Genomic DNA, 22,320 nt, shown 5'->3' with positions numbered 1-22,320 from the left:
ACTCTCAAACACCCACACATATTCTTGCATATACACTGACATGTTACAAGAACACTCACTCGTTGTATTTGCACACACACAAAGACATGCCTGTATTGTACTGTGCAGCATAAACCCCCTGGACCTCCTGCTAGTGATCCAAAGTGAACCTCTGTGCATTGCACATCTGCCCTGCAAAATTCCTACACCATTGGCAAGTTTTGGAACATGATACAAATAATTTCTCAAGCAAGGACAAAGATAGCTGAGACAGTATGTAAATATGACTGAATGTAAATTTCCAGTTACATCACAAATTCATCTACCCTTGGGCTTATTATGTGGCCCTTGATGGTCTCGGGCCTCAAGGTCGCTTGCAATCCATGTTTGCCCGAAACACATGTAAACCCCATATCCAGTGCTGTATCCTCCATGGTGCAAGCAGTGGTAGAATATCCTATTTAATTGGAAACATTGTTTGTTTGCTGATATTTATTTAAGTAGACATGAACTTGCAAAGTCTATTCAAGTAAAACTAAAAAGTAGCTCCTTTAAAATATGGCTTTTCAGAAAAGAAAATGTTACCTGTGAATTTTTTTTTTCCATGCAGATCCAACAGGTCGAGATTGCAAGTTCAAAGTCAGATCATTCATTGGAAAATGTGAAAAATTCAAAATAAAATGCAAAAACAAAGTAAAGCTGGATTGTTTCTGATTCCTTCTAATTATGATTTCTGACTGATTTATGTCAAAATTGTTTTAAATAATTAGAGTGACTCATTAAATCATTTAAAGATAAGACATCATGTATGTTATGTTTTTTAATAGCACACAATGCATTAACATTTATGTAAATTTCTTTTTACAAAATACATGGCTGTGCAGGAGATATTTATTTTTGCAAAGTCAGATTATTTTCATTTCACTGCTGACTATAAAATTTGCAAATCTCTCCACAATTTGCCACTTTGTGACTGTCCACTTGATGCTTATGGAGAGCCCACAATATTCAAACTCTGTGATGGATATGACTTAATATATATACAGAAGCACAATGCTTCAGCAGAAACATACACAAGTAAAATAAATGACAAGAAAATACTAAAAAAATACAATTACACAAAAAGCTACTCAATTAAAAGCAATATGACAAAATGTGATTAGTTGTAGGGGTTCATGCATATCATGCACAACTGCAAGATGTAATGTCATACAAATAAAACTGTGTTGTTTTTTCAAGTGCATCAGATGTGAGTGTTTTCTAACCCAAACATTTGCACTAACTAAATGGAACAGAGGAGAGATGACTCAGTGAACCATGATCAGTCCATCTGCTCTTCTTCTACATAGTATCAAAAACACTGAAAGGAATATAGCAGATATATTTTATCTGCTATATTTACATTGTTTGGTTTTAGTCCACATGTCTCTCATCCATATATGGGTCAATCAAATTTATTTGTATAGCCCCTAATTACAGATACAATTTCATAGGGCTTCAAAATGCCAACACTGTAGCAATAGAAAAAAAAACCCTATACCTTAGACCCTAAATGAGACTATCAGGGATGTAATGGGTGTAGATAAACAATGAACACATTTTGTTAGCAAACATAACATACAGAAAAAGCATAAAATAAACACAATAAGAAAGCTGGGTTTAATTTCAGGTCACATCAACACAGTGACTTTAAAAAAAATCCATTTAGAGAATATATCGGCTCTTTTGAAAGAATCTGGATGTGGAAGTGTGAAAGCATTCAAAAACCTGGTTCTACTGTCTACCATTCATTTCTCTGGGGAAAATATATTTGCACCGGTACATGTTCACGATTTTTGTTGCAGCTGCACTCCTACACGCCTGATCCAATCAAAGGCTTCACACTGTCACGCACAGTGTTCAGGTAGCCCTGTTTCAGCCATTCAGCAGGAAGAGCTTAACTGGATCAGGTGTGCAAGAAAAGAGCTGGAAAAAAAAAACTTGCAGGACACACTCTTGGGGGCTGGCTTGGGGAGCAGTGGCCTCTGGGCCCAAATCGATTGACAGGCGCACTGTGTTGCTTTGACTGTAAGGCGCCCTCTAGTGGCTGGTTGAAGAAACGGCATCTGGAGCGGTGATAAACTAGTGACGTTCAGACAGGGAGAGCAGGGGGGAAGGAGGACGGACGGACAGAATGGCGGCTGCACAGTGCCGTAGCTCCAAATGCACGGCAGAAAGGAAAGAGTTCAGGCGGGAACTCGATTCTTGGCGGCACAAATTGATACACTGTGTTGGTAAGACCCATTTGCGATTTTATCTCTGGAGATTTCAACGATAAGTCACGGTCTTGGAGGAGATTCGCGCACTAACAATGGAATCGCTACCTCTAGCTAGATAGCTAGCTAAAGTGAGCTACCTAATTTAGCCCGCTAGTAGCTTGGCACTGTAGGTCGTCGGCTTTAGCCGGCTAAACTGGCAAGCTAACGTTTGCTAACTGGCTAGCTGGCTATCTAGCCATTTGACTTGGCCCGTTTTCTTTGTCCCCTCTGAGCCACTCGCCGGGGCTTGGTTTTGATCCTGTCATACGATGATGGAGAGAATGAACTCCTTTTTTAACGTATATCAGACTATAAACTAATAATCGTAATAGCTGCCAACTACAGCGGTAGTTTAGTAAACGTCAGGTGTTATGACATATCGTTAGATGTTGTCTGTGCTAACCTTGAGCTTTTAAGTCAGTAAAGATTAACGTTATTTGGGGGAGGGGACGGTAACGCTAGAGCGGCTAGTGTTACCAGCACAATTTGAGGAAAGCATCTATTTCAACGGCCCTCGGTAACTGTTGTTCACGTGACCGTTTTTCTATTTTGAACACGGTTTTATGGTCAGGCTGCTGGAGTCAGCTGGTTTGACTGCCAGAGTTGGCTGGGTTTCGCCGTGGCCCCAGCGGAAAAATAAAGTAGCATCAAAATAACAATGTTACCGGCTGTCACTGAGCGGAGCCATGTTTATTATTTGTTTTTGTTTACCTGCCGGGTGGAGCGATACTTACAGCGTAACATGTTTACCTCAATTTGACGTTGGCTGGGCTTCATGACAATATCTGTGCGGTGTTACATATCTGTCAATAAATCTTTCAAACACGTTAGCTGTCTAAACTGGTTTGTTAAGTTTGGCAGCAAAATTTAATCAGACTTTTGTATGAATGTGCGAACGGATGTTATTATTGGCAACTGTTCTTTTTCTTCTTCTTAGTATTAGTATTATTTATTCTAGTGTTATTATTTTATTTATTTATGCAAAATCACTGCAGAAAGATCTAACATGTGCACGTCGTGTCTTACAGGGTTTGAAAGCATTCTGGAGGGGATCTATGGGCCACTGCTGCTTAGAGACCTCAATATATTTGATGGTGGGTTTTTTGGTTATGCACATCCATGCTCAGTATATGGAAACCCCGATTTTTATTGTAGTCTTATGTAGCGCATGCTGTGTGAAACTAGCAGTTACCTTTGAGCTGTGTGTGTTTGTGTGACTGTGGATGTGACAGTATAAATTGTATGCTCTTGTGGTATGACAGTGGTATCTGAGTGCAATTTGAAGCACACTTTGGGCCTTGTTCCCACCTGGTATTCACATCCGTCTTGTGAAATCTGAATACAAGCCGATACCTCTAAGTACAGGTGTAAATAGCAGCAATGCGTCCTGAGTAATTAGATCTCAGGACGCATTCGGATGTGGCATGGGATTCTTTTGTCTGCATCACATTAGAGGTGTAAACAGACGTGTGTCCCAGGACGCACTGAAGGACCACCTACTAACCAGACATCCTCTGTCTTGTCAGGCCCAACACCCCCGACACGGGCCAGACTGTCACTTTTCCCATAGAAAACATATCTTGCCTAACTGTGCTCAGCCGCTGAACTGTCAGCTGATGGATCAAATGCAAACTGAATTGCAGGTCGACTATAAAGCAGCTGGTCAATGGAGAAAAAAAACTCCCCTTAGTAAGACATGAGCTCACCTAAAAACATGATGCATGAAATTTTGGGGTTCTCTAAAATATATATTGACAATATGCAGAGTTTTTTGTTATTGGAGGAGGTGGCAGCCTTTCTTAAATTTCATGCCCCAGCACAATTTAACACATTCTTTATAATCCTAGCTGTGACAGTTACCATAGGAATAGTACAGAAATATTATAGGCGGCCATGTGTTGCACAATGTATTTACTACAAGAATACCACAAAAATATTACAGGTTGATTTATCCACCTAAGCGCAGAACCCTCTTAAACCCACTGGAATAATTAAATAATATGAGCCTGAATGTGATCGGGCCGAGCCTTTAACAGATGTGAAATGTGTCTTCAGTGATTGACAGTGCATTAAAATGAGGCTGTAGTGCCCAGGGATGCCCCCTTTTGTTAAATACCTGCTGCCTGTTAAATGCTATTTTATTTTTTGCACGAAAGAAGAATTAGCAAAGTCTCTTTCTCTCTCTGGCTCTGTTTCTCCTTCTCTCTGAAATTATACGTGTTTATTTGCATATAGAGCGGAAAAGTGAGATCCGATCACAAGTGGGCAATCGAGACGCATGTTAATACCAGGTGTGTATGGACAGACTGACTGCTGTCCACTTGTGTTCAGAACACAAAAGACGCATTTTAATACTAGATGGGAACAGAGACAGTGTTGCGCCAGAGGTTAATTATGAATTAGGAGGCCACTCCATCCGTAACCCGCCAGTTTGACCATATGGAGCCATACCCTGATGTATTTACGCCTGCTTGTGTGTGACTGTGTCTTTCAGACTGTGAACCCGAAGAGGTGGATGACTGGTCAGTGGAAGCGAGCTGCTCTCATTGTTCATTCTGCAACCTTCCCCTGGATAAACTCAGTGTAAGATTTGAAGTCAGGATTAGCAGAACCACAAATGCCGCTTTTGCCTTTGGGCCAGCCAAGTAAAGGCTATTGCAGCCCTAACAGCTTTAATAATGAAATTGCTTTCACTTGGGTGGTATGTAAAATGATGTTTACACCATTTATGAGCCTACCACTTTGCAAAATTATTACATTATTAACTGGATATAACTGCACATTGTGGACAGCAACCACAGTGCACTTATTTGAGTATGTAAGGTGATATAATAATCATTCAAGTTAACATTCTTACCAGGTGCTGGAAGAGAGCTCCTACATAAGAGCAGGGCTTTGTGTGTTCATCTGTGCTCGGGTCTATAGGCCCGTCTTATAGGATGTATATGTAGGATTAGCCTCATGAGACGCCAGATGGTGTGGAGATTGGATAGGCAGGCACATATATATTTAATGTTGCTCTCTATGCCGCTCAGATAATGCATTACCTCAGCACCTGAGTGCTAACACAATTACCTTCTTGTTACAAGACTGGATTTGACAGATTCAGTGTTTCTGTTACAAATACTGTATATGAATAGAAAAAATTCTCAAAATCACAACAACTGTAACCACTTCGGTCATTTTCATGGGTTTACTGATGTAACTGGCTGAAACACTCTAGAACTGCTGTTTTTAGTCCATTTTAGGTGCCCAGGGAGTATACTTTACTAGAGTGTGTATACATATGGTCACTATCTCAACACTTTCCTGTATCTCATTGGAGCTAATCCTGTGCATAAATTATCACAGGCACACCCACAACCTCTGCCAACACTGAGGAATACACAAACCTGAAGTGATCTGCCCTGAGCTCCTAAAAATAACTGTCGTATGGCACAAATAGGACTGAACAGATATTCATCTAAACTTGGAGAATGTAAAATAATTTCATCAGCACTACCTTTAATTAACACAATACCATCAGTTTCTGTTTTTTAAAGTACTTCCACTAGCCTATACCATTAGGTCCAGTAGGGGCCAAACAAGACACCCTAATAATGACCCAAGTAAAAGGCAGCAGAACCTTATATGTCTTCTGTGTGATCTCCTCCTTATGCCCCCCTCTTAGCTCCTAAATGAAAATTTCATTGTCAGAATGCTTCCACAAATCTGATACAAGTAGGTACATCAGAGAAATGGTTTTATCCCTCACTCTGATCTTATATTTTCATGAGTTGTGTTGTACAGCTTGACTTTTTGGAGATTGTGATCTGGCTTAGAATTTTGTATCTGGGCTCCATGTCTTTCATCAGCTATGTAAACCATTCTCTCCCAATAACGCAAGATGGGCTGCATACCTCTGCATAGGAATAGCGTCATTTAATCAGTTATGGTCTGTTAACAAGCTTCTGGCAAGGGTCCCAAGGTCGACTGTGGTGGTTAGTTAGGGTGTTAGGGAGGCGAGGCTCTGCTCTAGAGTTGTTTCCTTTGTTTTAATGGGATGATAAGCGAACAGGTGATTTCTCAAGTTTTTTGAAGTATTCTGCTGCAGTTTACAGAGACTCATTTCTGTAGCTACTGATTAAGTAAAAATCTAAAATAGTTCCACACAGTGTTTCTAAGGTGTTGTAGTTATTTCTTTCAGCAGTGTCTGCAAATTTCCTCCATTTTATAGCCATGCAGTGAGAATAAGAGTATAACAACAGTAATCGAGGGTGATTTTCATGTATTCCTATGGTGAGTCACAGGCGTTTTTAACAACAAACCAATGTTGGGCTTAAGCTAGTTCCTTCGCCGTACTTTGGTCATGTAGTCATCAGTGCATTGCCTAGCGGCGTAATAATGCTGCTGAAAATGCCGCAAAGGTATGTTATTTTAAGGGAGTGGCCAGTTCAAATGGGGACACTAGATGCCTCTCATTTTAAATAAAAGGGCAACATTTTTTTCATACTAACACAATTTAAAGGGCTCTAATAGGCTGGATGTCCCTTTTTATAGACACTTTGAAGTGGGATTCTTTAACAAACACAAATCAGTCAAACAAATTTGTTCATTTCATTGTGTGTGAAACAAAATCATTTTGAGTAATTGCAGCTGTGTGTGGTTTACATATTGCACAGGCTTTAATTGTAGTTTTAATTTTAATTTGTCAAACTGTGTAGTCTTAGTACTGATATGAAATCATATATAATGTATATGTATGTATATATAATTTTATGATAATTATTGTAATTTTTCTTGTAGGACCAAATACCTGCAGCCGCCTCCCCCCTCTCTTCCCCCTCTGAGTACTCTCCCTGTCAGGGCCCAACCCTCTCTGAGAGCAGCCAATCAGCTCACAGGTTTCTCCAAGCTGTGTTCCACAAGAAAGGTGAGTTGAATATCTTCGAACCTTGAAACAAATAACAATCTTTGAGCTTTCATACATTAGAAATCCTGCCATGGCAGCTCTCCCGTTTAGGTTCTGTTTTTCTGTATTGAGTTTCCAGCTAAATGGAAGTAGTAACTGTAATACAATAATCTAATTCAGCATTATTCGAAAAGAAATTCACCTGCTTGGACCGGTTTCCCTTGATAGCATACAGATTGCTTTCCTTGCTTCCTTGCTGGCCAGCAGTTTTTGGATAAGGTTACCAGCTGACTGTAGACTATTCATTAGTGGATCCATGCCCATGCACTGGCTTTTTTGAAAGAAATGAAATGCATTTTATGGTGCACAGGCATGAGGAAGTTGGGGCCACATTAGTTGGCTGTTTATTAAGGGATGAAATGGCAACTTGAAACTCCCCAAAACTATCAGAAGTAACCAGTTATTTGCCAGTTATACTGTCCCTTCAAACCAAGAACCACATCAGCAAATATTAGCAAATAAGTCTGTATATAGCACAAACGCAGCAGCATTTCATCACAGGTATGTATTAGATATTGTGTGGCTCCATTCAGGTCTAACTCCTTTGACAGTGAAAAGAGAATCAATTGTATTTCCATATCTGAGATGGGCTGAAAACAATTCGTGACATAGATATTTAGACTCACAGCTTACCTCCTGACCTAGACAAAACTGTAGCACTAGAGCTGTGACTTCCAACATACTGTTTTAATGTCCAGATCCATTTTGTTTTTTCCTCTCATGATAATCAAAAAAATATGTCATTCTGTAACCGTCAGTCTCTTTATGTTCATTTGTCTGCCGTGACACCGAGCAGCTGGGAAATTTCCCCTACGTAAATAAACATGTAAATTCAAAGAATATTCACCATCCGACCTCACTGCTTAATGTTGCCACACCTGAAATTTGACTTTGGAGTCTTGAGACTGAAATTAACTGCACTCCGTACATCTAGAAGAAAATACACTGAATGGGGAATACTGATCATATTATAGTTTACCTAATATGAATAGCACAATTATGTTTATTATATCACTAGGAGAAAATTGCAGATCTACCCTGTTTCATTGTTCCCTGCCTCCATCTACTCTTTGATAGATGTACCTTTGGGCTGCGACTCCAACATCCCTCTGGTTGCCCGGGAGCTGATGAAGAAAATGATACACCAATTTGCCATGGAATATGCCTCCAAGAGCCACATCCACACCACCACAAATGGCTTCACTATCGACACCTCCTCACCTCATTCAGATGAGTCAGCTGCCCCTGATGCCCCTCTGGACCTTACAATGAGCCGCTGCCAGGAGAAGGAGAAGGAACAGCAGCCAGGTAGGGAAGTCCTTGCTTGTCTGGAACAATAATGAGATGAAGTCAGTATATACATTATGCCTCCTTCCAAGTTTTTTGGCCATGTTAGAGATTCCAGCCAGGTGAGACATCCTCCCTCTCATCAGTTTTAATCCCTTTTCTTTGTGATAGATGGTGTGCTTGACCTCTCCAAGAGGAACTCTGCCTGCTCAGCAACATCATCATCTTCATTGTCTAACCATAAAGCCTCAGGGTGAGTGTTAATTTATTTCAGGTCTTTGCAATGCTCTGTGAACTGGAATGGTTTTTAGCCTTAATGGAAAATGCATGAGTAAACCCTGTCATTACTGCTAGTTAAAACTGGGGGTACTGCACATGCACAGTGAGACTTTTAAATGGTGTATGCTTTTTTTCAGTACAATATTATACACTTCTCTGCATGTGTGGAAACCTACACTTCTAACTGAGTACAATGGTATTGTCTGCTGCATTTTCTGACTAGTGTATGCCATGGATAAGGTTGGATGGTTAGCATCTATATTGTCAGTCATGCTTAGTAATACTGCTTGGATTTAAGCCAAGTAGTTAATGCCTCTCTTGCCTGAATGATATGCATACTGGGTTGTCCAAGCAGTGCTTTGGTCCAGTCAGTTGTTGGTCATTCTTTGGTATGGGCTGGCTTGTGTCTGATGTTTTGATTCAATGGGGTTGACTCTTTTATCTCTTGAGCGGTAACGTCACGGCAGTGGCAGAGTAATGTAACATTTGCCAGCAGCTCAGGACTGTACAATGAGGAGAACATCACTTACAACGATTTTACCTCTTTTTTACTGATCCAGTTATGACGAATCTGATTACTCAACCCTCAAGCACGTAGGAATCTCACTGAAGGATATCACAAAGCTACAGAGGTTGTGTGAGAGTGCCAAAGTAACCACAGCCATTCACAGACTGTCCCACCTGGACGTGAAGAGGCTTTGCCACACACATTGTGTGTACATCAGAGACACACAGCTGCGTTTGTGTGTGTGAATGAGGGCCCAGAAACAGACTGAAAACAGAAAAACATAAAAGACGCAGTGATGTTACCAACACAAGGCATAAAGGAGTGGACCCCTCGCTCTGCCCCCCCCTCCCCTATGCCAAAACCAAACCCCCTCCATCACCTCCATCCTGACCCTGCTGTTTGCTCCTCCCATCCCTAGGAGGCAGCGTAGGCAGAAGGAGGAGTACGTTGAGAGGAGTTGGGAACTGTCTGAGGGGCTGCTGTCCAAGGCCTTGAAGGACGTACGCTCAGGGAGGCTGCAGGAGCAGAGGGCCGCACTACTTTATGGGATACCGCTTCACACCCTGAGACAAGGCCTGGAGGGCTGGGCCGAAGGAAGGCTGGGCCTGCTGCGCCAGCTTGCATCAGGGAATGGAGATTACAGGGAAAACATGACATCGTCAAGTCTGATGTCGTCGATGTTGGGCGGTGAGGCTCGGCTGGTCCTGCAAAAGGTGGCGGCATGGGCAGAGCAGGCAGAAATTGGAGGAGATACAGAGGAGAGTGGAGATATTCGTTTTCCTTCATCCTCCCTGACCTTTCATCAGCCCAGTGGTCTACAGAAGACTCTCTCCCTCACTTTTCCCCAGCTCAGGGATGCTCTCCAGCCCCCACCAAGCCCGACTCCCAGTCTGGAGCCCCTCACCCCTCTGCGTATCCCTCAGGTCCGCTCCATGTCTGACCACAGCAGGTCAAACCTTGCTGATAATTACAGCATGGCTGAAGCCCTGCATTATCACACCTCAACGGAGGGTACTACCAATTCTGTGTCATCTGCTGCTGGTAGACCTTCAGCTCTCTTCAAACTCAGACCTCCTTTCTTGCCAGATGCCTGCATGGGTGGGGCCAACCATTCACCTCGCCTAGGTCCACGTGGGTCCTCGTTGGATGATTCTGAGGAGGGGGCAGACCGCCGGGACAAGGACAAACAGCCGCGAAAGAAGCGTGGGAGATATCGCCAGTATGACCACGAGCTGCTGGAGGAAGCCATCAGTATGGTGATGGCGGGCCGCATGAGTGTGTCCAAGGCCCAAGGGGTTTATGGGGTGCCCCACAGCACACTGGAGTACAAAGTCAAAGAGCGTTCTGGAACACTCAAGAACCCCCCCAAAAAAAAATCCGCCAGCTCTTGTTCGTCCAATTCCAACTCATCCGGTTCTGGTACCATGACTGGTTCCACTAACTCAGGGACTATCACCTCAGCTGCTGCCACAAAGAGTTTCTAGACCATGAAACGCCTCTAGAACTCCTCAACACTTGAACTCATCACCTCACAGGATAAATGTTTTCTGGAGAAACTTGTTTAAACACAACACATGCCTTTTGAAGAAAACAGATGATTACTATTCAGGTCTTTTAACTGTGTGTCTGTAATGTGAGAGTCACACTTACGGCTGTGTTTTTCATCCTTAGTCTCTTTGATTCAGTTTCAGTCACAAAACTAAGACTGGTTAAATGTCAGACCCTTCACTTGGAAGAATGAATCTGACACTGGCTGTTGCCTCACTCGATTGCTAGGATCAAGGCTGAGAAACACAGTGAAGGAACCCTCAGAGCTAAGAAATGAAGTGTGACTCTCATGTTCTCTGGATATTAGGTTATTCAGGTTTGATTCAATTCTTTAAGCTCCTTGCTGCTGGAGCATTGATGATTGTCATTTGCAGCATTCTCTCCTTTTTCTGGGCAGTTAACCCAGGCTAATGAAGTGACTTAGAGCCATTGTAACAGATGATAAACTCATTGCTATTGTTATACATTTATGTAAACAAGGAGATGGATAAAGTTTTAGTGTAAACCACCTTGGTGGCTACATCTTCATTTGGAGATTTTGTTTTTAAGAGATTAGCTGAAGAAAGCCATTTTCTTTCCACAATTTTCCCCTCTATATTTGTGAAAGCTGAACATTGTATTGGGTGTAGTTGGAATGCAACTGTGCAGCATGTGTGAAAAATGTGCACTGATAAGCTTGGGAATGGTATGTTATTGTGTATATGTATTGTTTGTAAACATTTTTTTCTTTGTTAAATCACAGATGGATATTTACTAACTGCTACTGTAGCTGTATTACTGTCAACCTCATACATGACTGCTGCTTAAAAGTCTACTTTATGGGACCGTCTCCTAGGCACAAAGAAACGTAGCTAACACACAAGTGTATTTCAGTGAAAGTAATTAATGTGATTCCATGTTCACATGCAATGTATGAAGCCTAAAAGATAGGTTAACATTTTGTTTGTGGATGAGTCATGTTGGAGGGAGGTTACTGTAGATGAACATGATGACGAAAAGTTGGCAGTGTGAAAATGACTGGATTCAGTGCTAGACCCACAGGCTACCTTGTCTGTGTTGGGGGAAATGCTAAATGTTGTCACTACCCTCATTTTTGACTCTGGGCCTATTCCATTAGTAGTGCTACTACCAAAGCAGCAGTTCAGGGTTACCCATACAAAGCTGCTTCAATTTATCTTGCTGTGATGTCAGCCTGCCTGTCTCTCTCTAACCTCGTTGCCACATATACCTCTATGAACTAAGCTTATTGCCTGGCTATAGTCCAATGTCTGGTTTCACATCTAAGCCTCCTTATTGTAATATATACTTAGTATGTTGGGGTATTACTCAAGGAACACGTACAAGCTCTTTCTTTCTCAAGGAATAACACCTAAGTGTAAATTCACCAACAACAACAGCCCTTAAACTTAAGTAATTTAAACTAATGTCATACATTTGACTGAGGATGAAAGAACTAAAAGAAATTTAAAAATTACGAACTCCGCCCTGTGGCATTTGCAGGAAATATGCCATGTTTTTAGCGATGTATTTGTCCTTGTTGTTTATCAATATATGTGTTATTTGTAATTTAAAAGTTAGCAGTACAGCTTCTTATTTTTCAGATTCGGTGGCATTTCAACCTTGTAACCTTGGCAACTAAGCAAACACTGAATGTCTCTGCTCATAACAGTACACCAGTGCCTGTCTCTGGGGCTACTGCGAAGTCCAGCATGTTGTCTTTACTCTGGGAATTATCTGCTATTTATATCAACAGGCCAGTTTATTAACTAGCCTTATTACCTTAGAGGAAAAAAAATAATGTAGGTTTAATTGCAGTATATTCTTGTAACACTCCATACCGTTACTAGGCTTGTTTTTTTTTTTTTTTTTTAAATTAGGCCTAATACTTTCATTATAGTTGGACTGAACTGCTGACAAATCTATGAAATGACTTAACAGAAATCAGCTATTTATGCATAAATCAATTATTGCACTATGATTTATAAGATGCATTTTTTATTGTGGAAAAATGTTTTGTGTTGTTGCTGCATACCTATTTATTGATTGTGCTTCAGAACTGTGATTTTACTAGTTTGACTGTTGTAGTTATTATTGATTTGTAATGAAGCACTTTGATGCAATGTGAAATGTGTATTGCTACAATTGCATGAAGGCTTTTAAATGTTAGCCGGTATAATTTATTTTGTCCTGAGCTTACTCTCCTTTCTAAACATTGTGGTTGATTAGTGCTTATGTTAGATAAAATGTCAAGATTATTTAAAATGATTTTTTAAAATCTTTTTATTTGTTAAACCAACCTAAAAACATTAACACTACAAAATATTTCGATCTATTGAACCATTTCAAGTTCTGCGGTGGATTCCCCCCACCTCCTTGGAAATACCAATATCAAATTCAATGCTTGAGCAAATGTATGTTAAGATGAACCACATGCTTTGATAATTGAAGATGCATTGCTTGCTAAATTGAGTTGATTCAACCATTATAAACAACATTTTTTGGTTTTTCATTGATCTGTTACTTTTTCAATGGGAGTGCGGTTGATGATTTCCTTTGGTTTGAGCGTTGCTACAATCGTTCTCTTCTGCTTTTAGCAGAATGTTATCATTTGCCTTCAGCAGCTCATCAATAAAGCAGTTCTGTTATATTCAGTCCCCCCTCGATCATTTTACCAGCTTACAAAATTATTTTGTTTGGGATAGACATTGTTAGATGTCAGATGCATACCATTAAGCAGTTACCATTAAGCAAGAAGCCGATAAGCAATCAGTCATTTTAAAATGTGTACAGTTTTACTTAAAAATATAAAAAAAAAACATCTTTTTTTCTTTTTTTCTTTTTTTTTTTTTTGCATTCAGCCGTAGTTAGTGGATAAGTACCCCACTTGGACATGACTTTACAGTGTTATTATGATGGCCTTTATCTAAATCCAAAGTTAGCTTACTAGCCCCCTAATCTTGCTTTGTGAGAGAGGCTCTGGGAATACATAAATCAATTTATGAATGAAAGGTAAACTATACGCAAGACCTTAGGATAATGGAATTAACACAATATAAAGGTTATAGTACAGTTGCTGAATTTGTAACTGGTTTTGCTCATTAATCTGCATGAGTAGCTAGCCTATTTTGTTGTATGCTGTCTGAAATTAGGCCTGTGAGTAAACCCTCTTTAACTTCTGACTTATCATTTCTGTCTTTAGCTTCCCGTTGCCAACCTTGACTGAAGAACTGGGGGATCCAGGGAGGCACGAGACTCGATGTGGACAGAACTCTGCATTGGAAGCTGTCCTGTGCTCACTCTGCCCAGCACATCGTTCCTTACTCTATCAAATCCTAAAGCTGGCACATCAGGAACGATTGCTACCTTTCCAGACAGACTCTCATTGCTGCCAACATGCAGTAACAGCACAGGATGTTACCCCTCTTCCATTCCCATTTAGTGAATGTAAAGCCCATAGCAGCAGCCCTCACTACCCTCTTATTGACTGTGATAATCAAGGTCGTAGTAGCACTCTATACCATCCAACAGACTCAAAGTCAACTTGTAGTGTCCATCACTACCGTTTCAGTGACTGTAAAAGCAAAGCTCCTCAGGGCTCAGGCTGTTGCTGTGTGCAGAGCTGCAGGGTGGCAGCTTACCCAGTTTTCTGCCTGAAGAGCCTCCACTGCATTTCCTGTCAAAGTGTGGCTGTAGGTCGTATCAACAATGTGGTCTGTTCATTTGCATCCTCTCCTTCATTATCCCAATCCCCCTCACTATGCTCTTCCTCGTCCAGCATATGCCCTGCCTCATCAGTTTGCTGTAACCATCACAACGCCCACTCATGTCCTTGTTATTCAAACCATTCCTGTCCAGCTCAGGTCAGGAACACATTAGATGGAGGGGGTGGAGAAGGAGATCCTCCTTGCCCTGTCTTGAAGAGAGAGCAGAGTCCCTCTCCTCCCCCACTTTCACCTATTCCCTCAGACATCAGCAGGAAAACTGAAGAGAAGCCCCCTTCCCTCCTTCATCATACACATGAGGAGGAGGCTGGCCCTTCCCTTCAATTAATGGTTAAAGACAGTCTTATGGATGGAGGCCAGCAGAAAGTAGATTTGGATGCAGTCGCAGAAGATAAGCTGGAGTGTAGGACCCCACGAAATAGTCAAGCAGGGCAGAGCCAAAGTGGGAGTTTACTGCAGGATGTTTTTGATCGTTTCAGTGAGAGACTGGAGACAATCAAACCTATGGAGAAGGACCCACTTCTGACTTCGTCAATCATTCACACCACTGAAAAGGAGCAGCCACTGTCTCCTGCAGCAAGTCAGAACTTACAGTGTCATGCTGATGCCCATCTGAATAAAATTATTACCACAGTGCTTGACATTGGCAGTAACAGTGACTACAGCCTCAATGAGCTTTTGCATCGCCATGACAACAATGAGGCCAAGTCACCTAATACCCGCTCCCGCAAGCGACAGGAGGTGCTTACTGCTCTTGCAACACCTGCTGATAATGCCTCAACTCGAAGACAGACGTTACAAATTAAACGGGAGCTTGCGATGTTTGACCCGTCATATTGTAGGAGAAAGGTGCCACTAACAAAGAGAGTTAGACTGAAAGATGGCAATAAAGTTAACTCATCTACATCAAGCTCCTCATCTGACACAACCCCAGTTAAAGAGGAGTCTGACAGAGAAACTGAGATTCAAGAAACCATCTCCTGTCCAAAACAGGAAATAGTCATCATCAAAGAGAAAGGAGGGGTGGACAATATCATGGTTGGGGATTGCAATATTACTGATGACAGAGAAAAAGAGAGTATCACAGGAGATCAACAGGGTAAATTCAGCAAAGAACTTAGGACAGAGGAAAGAGTAGAGGAAGCAGAGATTGAAAGGGTGAAGGGGACACAGGAGAACATGCTTACACCGGAAAGGGAGAAGGATGGAGTAAAACAAGAAATAAAGACAGTTATAGTTACTGAAGAAATTGAGACAATTAAAGCAGAGGAGAGAGAAAGAGAGATAACCGCAGTGGAAAAAGACCAAATTGTCCAAGATACTGAAATACCTATCACTGAGTTGCAAAACAAGTGTTACAATGTAAGCTCAAAAGGAGATTGCTTACAGTCACAGACAGTGACACTGACTACAGCCACAGTGACACAGTGTTGTAGGGCCTCTGAAATCAATGGCAAGAGTAGCAGTTTTGGAAATGATGAGAACCAAGAAGAATCACCATCAGGTGAAAGTTGTAGTGATGATGCACTAGACAGAGGTAAGGCTTACCACAAGCCAGTTAGAGGTAAGAGGACCAGCCTTCCATCTAAGTTAAGCCACTCTAGGGAGGCAAGGAAATCTAGAAGAAATATAGTCCCTCCCCAGCGGTTTTCCTCCTATGTCACCGAGCCCAGAAAGATGTACTTTGTCGCTTGCTTCTCTGAGAGCATCTTCAACCAGAGAACACTGAAAGACAAGGTTTTGAAATCTAGCTTGGATGCCTCCTACAAAAATCCAGATGTTACAGACACCCAGTTTGATTCAAGAAAAGAAGCCCCTCTCTCACCTGAGCTAACACACAAGCTTGTATTTGAATCTGCACCTGAAGAACAATTTGGAACATCTTATACAGAGTCTAAAGATCAAAGTCAGGTCCTACCATGCACTGTGGTTGTCACAGAGAAGAGTCCCACTAAACACAGTTTAAAGAATAGGACAGATCTCAGAGACTCTGCAGCCAGGCCTTACAGAAGACTACGATCATCTCCAACAAAACTGCATGACTCAGAGTCAAAAACAACTTCTAGATCTCCCCAAAATGCCTCAAAGTTGAGTGTCACAAACTCTGTTAAGTCTGCCACTCAGAGTGTTCAGAACTCTTCAAACTCCCAGATCCAATACGTTAGCCCCATCAAACTCATGTATGTATCGCCAGTAATGGATAAAGGAGGAGTTAAATTTAGCCTCAAGTCAGCTACCTGTGGTTCTAGTGGACAAGCAGTGGAGCCATTTGACCCATGTGAGGAGTCCTCATGGGCCGGGACACCTGAGAAGAACAAAAGCCCAGGCACTGAGTCTCCCACCTCACAAATTAAATCTGTCTCTTCACCAATAAAGTCTCCTACTTCACCTGCTAAATCTGCCTTCACACCACCCAAGTCTGTTTCAACTCCACTCAAGTCAGCTTCCTCATCACCTAAAGTAGGTACCAGGAGATCAGGAGAAGGAACTCCACCAAAACGTACAGCTGGCACTGAAAACCAGAGACTGTCAGGTGACTTACTACCTTTACATGAAACTACTCCCCCTAAAAGGCGCCCAGGCCGACCCAAGAAGCTGGGACCCCAGCTGGAGAAGAAAGTTAAGAGACCAATTGGTCGACCACGTAAACTGAAGGCCATTGATACAGCAATTGGAGCAAATTCAGAAAATGCAAATGCCGTTTTAGCATCTGACATGGAAGAGAACACAAATAAGAACCTCAAAATAACAGTAGTGTATGGGCGATCAAGGAGAAACAAACGGCTGGTGTCAGAGGGCTTTGACCAGCTGCAAACAGAACCCACTGATGTTTGGCAAACCATAGGCCCAAGGAATGACTTGAGTAATTTAACACAGAACTCTCATATCAGTTCTGGCAGTGTCAAGGCTGTTTCAACAGAATGGTCAGAGGAGTTGAACTTGGTTAGGCCTGTGAAAGAGTCAGCTCCTCATTCCAGCAGTAACATCAAGTGTCAGAAGCTTGATGGTGCTGTACCCATCAGGAAACCAGGAAGACCTGCGAAAGTTAAAATCTCTGGAATCTCAGTCACAGTAACTACAGTGTCCCCTCGACAACGCAAGATTCAGATAAATAGGGATGCTCGGCAGTCCCCAGAAATATCAAGTCATAAGAAAGCACTCCTACCAGTATTCAAATCTGCCAAAGAGCCTTGGACAATCAGTGTTCAAACAAGTAGTGATTGCAGCCAACAAGAGGGAATCACAACAGCAAAAGGTGAAAGTAGAGACAAACAGTCAGAACGACCTGTAGCAGTGCGTCAGTCAGTGAGAGTGAGGAAGCCCTCAATCTACCTGTTGCACTCTGTTGCCACGTCCACATCCAGGTCTTTCAGCCATAGCACGGCCCTGTTGCGGCGCTCTAAACAGCTTCTGCTAAACAAGGCCAGCAATGAAAGGAAACAGGAGGAGGCTCGGAGTGCTGTAGAAACTATAGGAGAGGAAAGACTGCTCTTTGGACAAGAGAAGAAGCGCATCTGTCAGGATCTCAGCCAAGTGGCAGGGTTGTCAGTAGACTCTATCTTTCCCCCAAGACAGACTCTGCGGTGGTGGGCAGCATCGGCTGAAGCAAAGTCCTTAAATCAGGAGCTTGCCAGGCGAATACGACTTGTCTCTGACACGTGGGTCTCAGATACAGTTGAGAACCAGGACGAAATGGCCTTTAAATCTAGGTTAGATATCAAAAGAAAAACCTCATTCAACAAGAAGTCTCGACATTCCTCTGTGGTTCGAGCACTTTTTGACTGTCCTCCCAACAAGCCAAGTTCCTGTAGTATGCAGCAGCTTTGCTCTTGGTTTATGCAGACCACAGAGACACAGTCTCTTGCCATTGTCAAGAAGGCAAGCTCCCGAAATCCCTATGAACTCATGCACTACCCTCGTTCTGCCAACAAAGGAACTGTCTGTCCTAGTCCCCAGGCAGAGCGGCTACGCAAACACATCAAGAAGTTTGCTAAAACTGTGCCAAAGAGTCCTTGCCAGCACCAGCAGGCCCAGGAAAGACTGAGGAACAGAAACAAATCATCATTATCAACAGATAACATTAAGCGACAGCTTTTCACTCCCAGATTTGCAAAAAGCAGGCTCAAACAAGGAGCCCCATGTAGGAGAGGCCAAGCACTCGAAAAGTACTCAACCACTTTGCTTAGGGCAAGAGCAAGGTTCCTTACCAGGAAAGAAAGGGAGAAGTGGCCAAAGAGGCAGAAGACCAATCAAAAGGAATTTAAATGGAGATTAGTTGCAAGTACTTTAAATGGCCATGTACTAACTGGGCTACAACCAAGAAATAAAACATTATCTAGATCAGCAACAGATAAATTATGGGACTGTTTAGAGAACAGTTGTACCACCAGCTCTGCTGACCAAACTCAGGAGCCTATGGATGTACCCAAAGAGCAGAGACTCAGCTCTAAAGCCTGGAGTCCTGAGTCATTGAAAGAATGTCGGGTGTTTCTGAGGAAGATCAACTCTCCAGACAATGAGTCAACAGAGGAAGAGTGTGACTCTTGTACCGTGACACTGGAGGAAGGGTCACCTTCTGCCGACCGCTTTGCAGGGAGGGAGAAAGAGCTGGCAGGGGTTGTTAAAGCTGTGAAAACTGAGAAGAAAAGGAGCAGGAAAAGAACTGCCTCTAGAGGGCTGGCCAGTTCTGCAGCAAAATCAAGCCGGGAGCAGGATGACGTACCAGAAGGGAGGAAAAAAGGCAAATATAAAAGTCCTGGGGTTGTGTCCACTGAACCACCACCTGCGAAAATGTTGAGACAATCGCGAGTGAGGGGCCTAACTGGGCCAAGATGGCGTGATTATGTTCTTGGTAACTACCATGCTCCTATGTTTGAACATCACTAAAGTGATCGTCTTTTATCAAGCTTTCTTTTTAAAGCACTACCAAGTCAACTTTTGCTCTCTCTTTTTCCTGTCTGACAGAAAATTAAATGAAGCATGAAGCCTCCTCCATCCTGAGAAAGGGACTGTGGTTTAACGTGGTGCCTTTGGACATTCAGCTGACCACGTAGACTGACCATCCCACTTTGGTCCAGTCTTACACTCAGCAGTTATGTAGCAGTCTAACTTAACAAAAGCTTGAGGTTGCACTATTTTTAATGAGCTCAAGTGCTTGGATATGTATGTACAGAATTTTTTTTTTTTTTTTTGATGTAAACTTGCCTTTCTCTGTTTGAACATGTATAGTAGATCAAATCATCACGTCAAACAGGTTTAATTGGGTAAAGGATCATACAGTGAGCCCTGTCAGGATGGCTGTATTGAATGAAGGACAAAGATTGACTGACTGCATAAGGACAGTGCCATCTCCGTCAAACATACCTCATTATTAGGGCCTGGACCTTCTGTAAACTTTGACTTTTTACATTCTTTGTTTTTAAAAACTCATCCTGGAACACTGCAAAAAATCTCCATCTTAAATAATTTGGTTTCACATTCAATCTTACAATCTTGTTTTTCATAAAATGAATAGGAAAAAAAATCTGTCAGTTGGATGAGATAATCCCACTTGTTTCCATTGGTAATCAGTTTGTTTCTAGAATTGATACCTTTGGCTGATGGATCGTATTCTGCCTTGTTTCAGCATATTTATACTTGTTCTCTGAAATACTCCTGAAACAAGTGAAAAAGCATGGGAAACAAGTGGGATTTTCTCATCCAATAAAGTGACTAACAACTTACTCTTAATTTTTTTTAAAGATATTCTCAGTCACTGCTTTTTTTTTTTTTTTTTTTTTAACTTGAATTGCAGAATTAATTGAAAACTTGTTGAAATTTGACAGCAAAGATGCTCTCCATCTGGGTCTTATTTCCCAGGATTATCTTTGATTTTAAGATCAGTGTTCTGTTGAACGCCAGTGGATAAAAACATACTTGAAATAGCCTGGCCCTTTTTAGTAGCCTAACCCATGTGTATGGGGCATTACTATAAAATCATGCATGAAACCAGTGGCCATCAACCTATCCCAAAACTAAATATATGTTGTAATTTCTTAACGTAGCGTTTCAAACATTCGCAAGCCTCAGCTGTGAACCACCATTAACACTGATCCACATGTTGTAAAATGACTAGAGTTTTACTCCTTGGCACCCTTTGAAATATTAGGAGGTATGTTACGATGGTGAAGAAAATGGCATTATGCAGTTGTAGAATGTAGATTCTCATGGAAGTGTTGGTTTGTGGGATCTGTCTTGTTTTAAACAAGGGTTTCTTTATGTGATTGTCTTCTTCCTTGTTTTTATCCAAAGCATTAACTCTCAGTCAGATTTATCTGTTGCACTATCCCATCTGAGATTAATCCCACTACACCCAATCCACCCCCCATATTTTGCACATCCAGAGTCCCACTACTATCCCCTACTGTAAAACTACAGAATCTATTAGGTGCAATACAAACCCAGAAGATATATCAATATGTATTAATTATGTTATTGCTGACAGACGAATGGATGTTATTGAACTGTAGCTGTCACAAGTACTGGTGGCCTGGAATGTGTCAGACTTCAGTTGTTTTTCTATAGCTATGTAATGTGGTCTCCAAGGACATTGCTATAGGAAGGTCCCATCTATTCCCACCTGCTTCATTTTCCACAGTGAACCGTGAGAAACATGCTTATAGTTAAGATAGTAGTGTTTTATCAATAATGTCAAGACATGATTCACTGTTAAAATTGCAGGTGGGAGATGTATCACTGTTGCAAGGTTTCCCCGATAGTCCCTGTCATCCTCAAGTGCAGTAAGAGGTCTACCTCCACTTGGGTTCAGTCAAGCCTACTCCTTTTGATATCTAACCATGTTCTAGGCAGAGCCAGAGAGTTGATCAGTAAACACTAATCTTGGGTCATTGTTTTCCTGGGCACGTAGATCCAAGATGTCTGTACGTCAAAACGTAACCCTGTAGTGTGTACTGTGTGCCTGACTGCCCTTGTGTGTATGTCACTATGGTTGCCATTTCAACACAGGGGAAGGGGGTGGCTCAGTTTTGTGACAAAAAAGAAACCTTTCCCCTCAGTTGAAGTCCCTGGTGCTAAACTTCTGTTGTATATTTTCTTTATCAAGTGTTTTTATACTGTCCATTACAGATGTAACTAAGAGTTGTCTGTTATTAGAACAATAAAGATTCTTTTGAAATACTTAGCAGATGCTTAATAACTTCCACAGGACACTGAATTACTGTATGTAAAAAAAAAAAAAAAAAAATCAATAGCTGTCTGTCATGTTAGCAGCTGATCTGAGGAGGCATGTCTGCATCCTCTCACTGCTTAGGATTATTACATAATGCTGTGCATCACTGAACTGGTAAAACTTCACACTTGTGAGCATGAAGAAATGTCTGCTCAAGACAATATTTGTAAGCATGACTTGAATAATAGATGTTTAATTCCCATTTCTAGCCAATAGATACAATGCTACAAGGAAGTAGTTTCAACTTTGACTTACAGGTACTGAATCCATCACAGAAATCTTATTTTGGCAGATGGGAAAGTTAAATCTTGAGAAATGTCCTATCATGTAGCAAAAAGGACAGCAGTAACTAGTACCACTTAATGTCGTTGAGAACCCTTTTTTTGAAGTTCTGTACATCTCAACATTTAAAATAATAATCACAAACTGTTGGTTCTCCACAAGCATCAGAAACCAGACTGGCACATGGTCCATTTTGAAGCAATTCACAATTAATCATTCAGCCTTTAAGTTATCTGCGC

At 41.6% G+C, this 22,320-nt stretch overlaps 1 protein-coding gene across 2 annotated transcripts; it reads left to right on the top strand.

Moving 5' to 3' along the window:
* The first annotated feature begins 2,129 nt into the window (after positions 1–2,129).
* On the top strand, positions 2,130–21,751 carry lcorl (ligand dependent nuclear receptor corepressor-like). 2 transcript variants are annotated; one of them, XM_030071111.1, is made up of 8 exons: positions 2,130–2,252; positions 3,305–3,370; positions 4,771–4,859; positions 7,062–7,188; positions 8,305–8,535; positions 8,686–8,767; positions 14,049–19,423; positions 19,537–21,751. In XM_030071111.1, exons 1-8 carry the CDS (start codon positions 2,153–2,155, stop codon positions 19,542–19,544), a joined length of 6,078 nt encoding a protein of 2,025 aa, XP_029926971.1. In that variant the 5' UTR covers positions 2,130–2,152; the 3' UTR covers positions 19,545–21,751. The 2 variants fall into 2 exon arrangements, with proteins under 2 accessions (XP_029926971.1, XP_029927054.1); XM_030071194.1 differs by lacking the exons at positions 14,049–19,423; positions 19,537–21,751 and adding an exon at positions 9,720–13,500.
* Positions 21,752–22,320: the final 569 nt, after the last annotated feature.

This window comes from Myripristis murdjan, chromosome 1 (assembly GCF_902150065.1).
Source record: "Myripristis murdjan chromosome 1, fMyrMur1.1, whole genome shotgun sequence".
NCBI lineage: Eukaryota > Metazoa > Chordata > Actinopteri > Holocentriformes > Holocentridae > Myripristis > Myripristis murdjan.
This window is presented reverse-complemented; position numbering and strand designations above follow the sequence as displayed.

Excerpts from the sequence above, each read along its gene's own strand:
- lcorl (XM_030071111.1), top strand. The coding sequence starts at position 2,153 with ATGGCGGCTGCACAGTGCCGTAGCTCCAAATGCACGGCAGAAAGGAAA. Across the intron at positions 4,860-7,061 it reads TTCCCCTGGATAAACTCAGT|GACCAAATACCTGCAGCCGC; the intron begins GTAAGATTTGAA and ends TTTTTCTTGTAG. Across the intron at positions 7,189-8,304 it reads AGCTGTGTTCCACAAGAAAG|ATGTACCTTTGGGCTGCGAC; the intron begins GTGAGTTGAATA and ends ACTCTTTGATAG.